The 7,789-nt window shown below is 38.1% G+C and overlaps 1 protein-coding gene across 1 annotated transcript in view; it reads left to right on the forward strand.

Moving 5' to 3' along the window:
* Positions 1-7,354, forward strand: part of LOC107640779 (ornithine aminotransferase, mitochondrial-like) — a 47,952-nt gene extending 40,598 nt beyond the window's left edge. Inside the window, exons 2-9 of the mRNA XM_021123866.1 lie at positions 4,719-4,756; positions 5,060-5,290; positions 5,738-5,897; positions 5,995-6,050; positions 6,403-6,555; positions 6,651-6,748; positions 6,989-7,090; positions 7,201-7,354. Coding sequence (XP_020979525.1) covers positions 4,719-4,756; positions 5,060-5,290; positions 5,738-5,897; positions 5,995-6,050; positions 6,403-6,555; positions 6,651-6,748; positions 6,989-7,090; positions 7,201-7,210 — 848 coding nt within the window. The 3' untranslated portion in view covers positions 7,211-7,354. The remainder of the gene's footprint in view (positions 1-4,718; positions 4,757-5,059; positions 5,291-5,737; positions 5,898-5,994; positions 6,051-6,402; positions 6,556-6,650; positions 6,749-6,988; positions 7,091-7,200) is intronic.

Below are 7,789 nucleotides of genomic sequence, written 5' to 3' on the forward strand. Positions count from 1 at the left end.
ATCAACAAGTGCACCTCGATCTCCTTCTATCCCTCTCCTTTCTTTTCTTTTGCTTGAGGACAAGCAAACTTCTAAGTTTGGTGTGTTTTTCCGAGATCACTAAGATCATGGCTCCCAAAGGAAAACAACCCACTCCAAAAGGCAAGAAAGAGAGCGTTCCAAAACCACTTTGGAATCAAGGGAAGTTCTTATCCAAAGAACATTCAGACCATTATCTTAAAGTAATGGGTCTGAGATCAGTGATCCCGAAAGTTAGATTCGATCTGAAAGAAGATGTGGCTAAACCAAGCTGTCCCTAACCATGTGCTTGTGGCGTGCAGGTGTCAAGTGAAAACTTGAGACTGAGCGGTTAAAGTCAAGGTCCTAAGCAAAAAAAAGAAGAGTGTGCTTAAGAACTCTGGACACCTCTAATTGGGGACTTTAGCAAAGCTGAGTCACAATCTGAAAAGGTTCACCCAGTTATGTGTCTGTGGCATTTATGTATCCAGTAGTAATACTGGAAAACAAAGTGCTTAGGGCCACGGCCAAGACTCATAAAGAAGCTGTGTTCAAGAATCATCACACTAAACTAAGAGAATCAATAACACTATCTGAATTCTGAATTCCTATAGATGCCAATCACTCTGAGCTTCAATGGATAAAGTGAGATGCCAAAACTGTTCAGAGGCAAAAAGCTACTAGTCCCGCTCATCTAATTAGGATCTAAGCTTCAATAAAAAAAAAAAACTCTGAGATATTATTGCTTCTCAACCTATTAGTCTTCTATTTTATTTGTCTAGTTGCTTGAGGACAAGCAACAGTTTAAGCTTGGTGTTGTGATGAGCGGATATTTTATACGCTTTTGGGGATAATTTCATATAGTTTTGAGTATGTTTTAGTTAGTTGTTAGTCTATTTCTATTAGTTTTTAGGAAAAATTCATGGGATTCGACCCTTACTCACGTAAGGTATTACTTGGACGACCCAGTGCACTTGCTGGTTAGTGGTACGCGTTGTGAAAAGTGTGATTCACAATTCGTGCACCAGAGAGAAACTGAAAAAGTTTTTCTCACTGAAGAATGCAGTGCAGTAATTTTGAAAAGCTTACCAGAAAAGCTTAAAGATCCCAGAAGCTTTATGATACGATCCACATTAGAGGATGCTTGTACCAAGATAGCTCTGTGTGACCTTGGGGCAAGTATAAACCTAATACCTGCATCCACTATCAAAAAGCTTGGTTTGACTGATGAAGTTAAACCAACCCAGATATGCCTCCAACTTGCAGATGGCTCCATTAAAATCCCATCAGGCATAATTGAGGACATGATTGTCAAGGTTGGGCCATTTGCCTTTCCTACTGACTTTGTAGTGCTGGAAATGGAGGAGCACAAGAGTGCAACCCTCATTCTAGGAAGACCTTTCCTAGAAACTGGACGCACCCTCATTGATGTCCAAAGAGGAGAGATAACTCAGAGAGTCAATGAGGATGAGTTTAATTTGAATGCTGTCAAAGCTATGCAGCATCCAGACACACCAAAAGACTGCTTGAGCGCAGATGTTATTGACTCCTTGGTGGAAGAGGTCAATATGATTGAGAGTCTCGAATCAGAGCTAGAGGACATTTTTAAGGATGTTCAGCCTGATCTGGAGGAACCAAAGAAAACAGAAGAACCTCTAAAAACTTCTCAGGAAGAGAATAAGCCTCCTGAACCCGAGCTCAAACCATTACCACCATACTTGAAATATGCATTTCTGGGAGAAGGTGACACTTTTTCAGTGATCATAAGCTCTTCTTTAAATCCACAGGAAGAGAAAGCACTAATTCAGGTGCTAAGGACACACAAGACAGCTCTTAGGTGGTCTATAAGTGATCTTAAGGGTATTAGCCCAGCAAGATGCATGCACAAGATCCTATTGGAGGATGATGCTAAGCCAGTAGTTCAACCACAGAGGCGGCTAAATCCAGTCATGAAGGAGGTGGTGCAGAAAGAGGTCACTAAGTTACTAGAGGCTGAGATTATTTATCCTATCTCTGATAGCCCCTGGGTGAGTCCTGTCCAAGTTGTCCCCAAGAAGGGAGGCATGACAGTGGTTTATAATAAAAAGAATGAACTGGTTCCTACTAGAATAGTTACAGGGTGGCGTATGTGTATTGACTACAGAAGGCTCAATACAGCCACCAGAAAGGATCATTTTCCTTTACCATTCATAGACCAGATGCTAGAGAGACTAGCAGGTCATGAATACTACTGCTTTTTGGATGGATATTCAGGTTACAACCAAATTACAGTAGATCCTCAAGACCAAGAGAAGACAGCATTCACATGTCCATCTGGAGTATTTGCCTACAAAAGGATGCCATTTGGTCTGTGCAATGCACCTGCAACCTTTCAGAGGTGCATGCTCTCTATTTTCTCTGATATGGTAGAGAAATTTCTAGAAGTCTTCATGGATGACTTCTCAATATTTGAAGACTCATTCAGCTCCTGTCTTGACCATCTAACACTTGTTCAGAAAAAGTGCCAAGAGACTAACCTGGTTTTAAACTGGGAGAAATGTCACTTTATAGTGCTAAAGAAATTGTCCTTGGGCATAAAATTTCAAACAAGAGAATAGAGGATTTTTCAAAAATTACAAAATCTCTGAGCAATCTGCTAGCTGCTGACATGCCATTTGTCTTTGACACGGAGTGTCTATAGGCATTTGAAACTCTGAAAGCTAAGCTGGTCACAGCACCAGTTATTTCTGCACCAAACTGGACATTACTATTCGAACTAATGTGTGATGCCAGTGACCATGCCATTGGTGCAGTATTAGGACAGAGGCATAACAAGCCTCTGCATGTCATTTATTATGCTAGCCGTGTTTTAAATAATGCACAGAAGAATTACACAACCACAGAAAAGAAGTTACTTGCAGTGGTTTATGCCATTGACAAGTTCAGATCTTATTTAGTAGGATTAAAAGTGATTGTGTACACTGACCATGCTGCTCTAAAATATCTCCTCACAAAGCAGGATTCAAAATCCAGACTCATAAGATGGGTGTTGCTTCTGCAAGAGTTTGATATAGAAATAAGAGACAGAAAAGAGACAGAGAACCAAGTAGCAGATCACTTGTCTAGAATAGAACCAGTAGCAGGAGTGTCCCTCCCTCCTACTAAGATCTCTGAAACCTTCCCGGATGAGCAACTCTTTGCCATTCAAGAAGTACCATGGTTTACAGACATTGCAAACTATAAAGCTGTGAGGTTCATACCCAAGGAGTACAGCAAGGTGTAAACAAAAAAATTGATTTCTGATGCAAAATAGTACCTGTGGGATGAACCATATCTCTTTAAGAGGTGTGCAGACGGAATGATCCGTAGATGTGTACCTAGAGAAGAGGCAAAGAAAATCCTATGGCATTGCCATGGATCACAATATGGAGGACATTTTGGAGGTGAGTGAACAGCCACCAAGGTTCTCCAGTGTGGCTTCTACTGGCCTACTCTCTATAGAGACTCCCGAGAGTTTGTACGTAACTGTGACAGTTGCCAAAGAGCTGGTAATCTATCTCACGGTTATGCCATGCCTCAACAAGGGATCTTAGAGATTGAGTTGTTTGATGTATGGGGTATTGACTTCATGGGGCCTTTCCCACCATCATACTCAAACACTTATATTCTGGTGGCAGTAGACTATGTATCTAAATGGGTAGAGACAATTGCAACACCCACTAATGATACTAACACTACAAGAAAAATACCCATTCAGCCACACTTTTTTTAAGCTACATTTGAAAAGCGTAGCCTATTCTATGAATAGGCTACGCTTTTCTCCGTGTTGCCTTTTTATGAGGGAAAAGGATACACAATTGTGGCATCATTTAAAAAGTGTAGCCTTAGGTATTATAGAAATCACTTATAAAACGTAGCCTTAGATTAATATTTATGGGTTCACTTTTTATATCAAAGGAAACGTTTTTAGAGAGTAGCTTATTTGTTAAGTTTTAAGTACACTTAAAAAGTGATGCCTAATGTATCTAAAGCCAAAAAATTGACACTTGGTAACTTTTTTTTCCCTCTTTTTCTCGAAACACTTAGTGAAATTTGTGTAAATTCCTCTTTTTTCCCTCTTTTTCCTTCATCCCTGCACTGACCGTGAAACCACTCACCATCGCCACTGACCACTCACCATCGCGCAGAAACCCTCTCACCATCGCGAAGAAACCCACTCATCACCACTCACCACTGACCGTCACTCCTGTTCGCTCTCATCTCTGCGCTTCTCACCTTCGCCAACCCTGTCGCACACAACCCTCACCTTCGCCATTCTCGCCGTCGCTGATGACTGTCGCTGTTGCTGCACTGACCATCGCTCTTCTTCTCCGTTCTACCCTAATCGTCTTCTCCATGCCCTAATCACTGATGACTGTCGCTGTTCTGACCATCGCTGTTGCTGCGCCACTGTCACCATCGTCATCTCCATGCTTCTCATCATCGTCTTATCTGTGCTCACATCGTTGAATATGTATGTATTAATTTCTATTTGGTTCTGAAATTTCAGAGGTTTAGGGTTTCGATTTTAGGGGTTTTAATTTGGGAGTTTTAATCTGTGAAATACATATATATAGCTTGTTTTGATTTGCTTAACTTTTAGGTAAAAATTATATTTTATATATGAAATCTGTTCAATTTGCTTTGATTAAGGGTAATCTTAATTTTGCAACTTCATCTGATTGTTGTGTTTAATCAAGCAGGTTATATCTGTGAAGGCATTATCATTAATCTTGTTGTGGTGCAAAAAAATAAGAAGTGATGCTCCACTAAACTCTGCTTTTATATTTATATGGCAATTCTTCTGGAGGAGTACCAGATCTCCCTGTTCCTGCTCAGAGATGCTTGGCATTTACATGAATTCTGGTATTAGAGCATTGCTCCTTTTTCATGATTGAAGTGCGTGATGATGTCCTTTGGTTGCTATGCACTTGTCTTATGGTTATTCCCTAAGCTATAGATCTCGAATTTTGATTCAGAAATGGTGCCCAAATGAGTTATAGAAGTTAATTTCTAATTATTGAAGTGCCTGTCTTTTCCTTAGGGACATTGCCATCCTAAAATTCTGAAAGCCTTAACAGAGCAGGCAGAAAAGCTGACCCTGAGCTCTCGAGCCTTTTACAATGATCAGTTTCCACCATTTGCTGAGCATTTGACAAGTATGCTTGGTTATGATATGGTTCTTCCCATGAACACTGGTGCTGAAGGAGTGGAAACAGCTCTGAAATTAGCAAGAAAGTGGGGTTATGAAAAGAAAAGAATTCCCAAAGATGAGGTATAACAATGAGATCATCTTAACAGTAGTCATATCTTAATGTTTTACATTTTCCAAGGTTATGAGGTTGAAGTGAATGTTTGCTTAGTGTGGGTCTGTGGCCTAGTACACAAGGAATATCTCATGACATGCTAAGCTGAAATCCACAATACTTTATGACTTTATTTTTCCTCCCCGAACCCCCTTTTCTTTGTGGATATTAATAGTATTTGCAAAACTAAAGGGAGAAATGCTTTAGCTATGGCCTGAAGAATCTGTTTTGACATATGTTCTCAATAAATATTTTGGAAACTAAATGCTTGTAAGATGTATTGGTACTCCTCCTCTGCAAAGATAAAATGAAAGAAGTCTACTCTTCAAAATATAGCATCTTCTTTTCTGTTTATGAGATGCAGATTTGAATTTTCCTGGTGTTTGTCTATTTATGTTCACGGATACTTGTGGCAGGCTATTATTGTGTCATGTTGTGGCTGCTTCCATGGCCGTACACTAGCTGTTATATCTATGAGTTGTGACAATGAAGCTACCCGGGGTTTTGGTCCTTTATTGCCTGGCCATCTTAAAGTTGATTTTGGTGATGCAGAAGCCCTTGAAAGAATTTTTAAAGGTTCTTAGTGCTCCCATACTTTGCTTTACATTTTCATCACTATATTTTAGTTTAAATTGACTGATCTTTGATTTTTTTTTTCTGTAAAAAAATTCAGAAAAAGGAGAACACATAGCTGGCTTTCTTTTGGAACCCATCCAGGGTGAAGCTGGGGTATGATCTTTTGAGAACACTTAATCTGCTTGGCAACACTCACCTTGTTGGTTGAATTGAAAATTGAGATGCTAAAGAAGTTGCTATATACATTATACCCTGATGTTATAGTTTGATGATGTTATTTCCGGTCTCACCATTTGATTGTTTTATATTATGTTTACATACAATGGGAAATCCTTGTTGCTTCTTCAAATTCTTTGGCTAAGAAAAAGATAAGTGTGCTTATAGATTTCATTTTGGTCAAGAGCCATGACATTCGGTTGAATATTCATATTTTTATTATGTTCTGATTTCTCAAAGTACATATCTTGGTTGCATCTTTTGATATGTTTTTATTATTTATTTGAAGGTAATCATTCCTCCGGATGGCTATTTGAAAGCTGTTAGAGATCTTTGCACCAGATATAATGTGCTGATGATTGCAGACGAAATACAAAGTGGGTTAGCAAGAACAGGGAAGATGCTGGCTTGTGACTGGGAAGAAGTTCGCCCAGATGTTGTGGTTAGAAAATAGAAATCAGCTTAACCTTGGAATTGTATATCTTTTTATTCTTTCCCAGCACTATGAGTTGAACCTTATTATGTCTTTTTACTCAGATACTAAGGAAAGCATTGGGTGGAGGAGTTTTTCCTGTGAGTGCAGTTCTTGCAGACAAGGATGTAATGCTTTGTATAAAACCAGGAGAGCATGGAAGGTTTGATTTTATCATACAAATGCTTTTTATAAATGGTCCTTATTATGATTCCTTTATTTACATTTTCTTGCCGATAGTTGTGACTGTTGTCTGAAGTTTTATACTTCTATTTACCACTTGGCAATATTTTTTAGTCTTCTGTATAGGTCGAGTAATTTCATTTATTGAAATGAAAGTAATTTTGTTTATTAATTAAACAAGAGAAGAGTGCTGAACTTCTTTGTATATTATTGATTACAGTACCTTTGGCGGGAATCCATTGGCCAGTGCTGAACTTCTTAAATCCTATGATTATAAAGTTTTACCTAAAGGAGCTAAAGCTACTGTCTCTCTATGGTTCAGGTACAAAACTTAATTATTTTGCTGTATAATTAATTTACCTAGCTATCTATCTTTTGCTTTATAATATCAATTTCAATATATCATTCTGAATTTGAAATCACCTCTGTCAGTTGTATTTGATGAAGATTTTGAAGCTCAACTAGCTGACAACAATGATGCAAGACTGGAAGTGTCTCTATTGGCGAGGAGCCCTGACCAAGAGCTGACTGAAGTTAGTAACTCAATAGTTGAACAAGTTGGCTTATAGTCCCCCCCCCCAACAAAAATGTCCTTAACATGATGATATTTCTATGATAATAGAAGAACATACTGATTTGCAATTTATTATAAGTGTGTTATTTCTTTGAATTTCTTGAAGCTCGTAACTTTGTAGTAATTCGTCACTTCTCTTACCAGGCATTTATAAGTATAATTATTATAAGTGTATTATAAGTATAATTATGTATTTATTTTTATTTTATAATATTCAACTCATTTAAATAAAAATGCAGAATTATTATATATGTAATCATATTATTAACTATTATGTTGTATTAATAATTATTAGATATATATAGAAAAAAAATGAGACCTAAGGCTACACTTATATACAGTAGCTGTAGTATACAAAAAAAAGAGGGACCTAAGGCTACGCTTATAAAAAGTAGCTATGGTATACAATGTGGCTACGCTTTACAAGTGATGCAGTAGCGTTGAAAA

Source organism: Arachis ipaensis, chromosome B05 (genome assembly GCF_000816755.2).
Source record: "Arachis ipaensis cultivar K30076 chromosome B05, Araip1.1, whole genome shotgun sequence".
Classification (NCBI taxonomy): domain Eukaryota; kingdom Viridiplantae; phylum Streptophyta; class Magnoliopsida; order Fabales; family Fabaceae; genus Arachis; species Arachis ipaensis.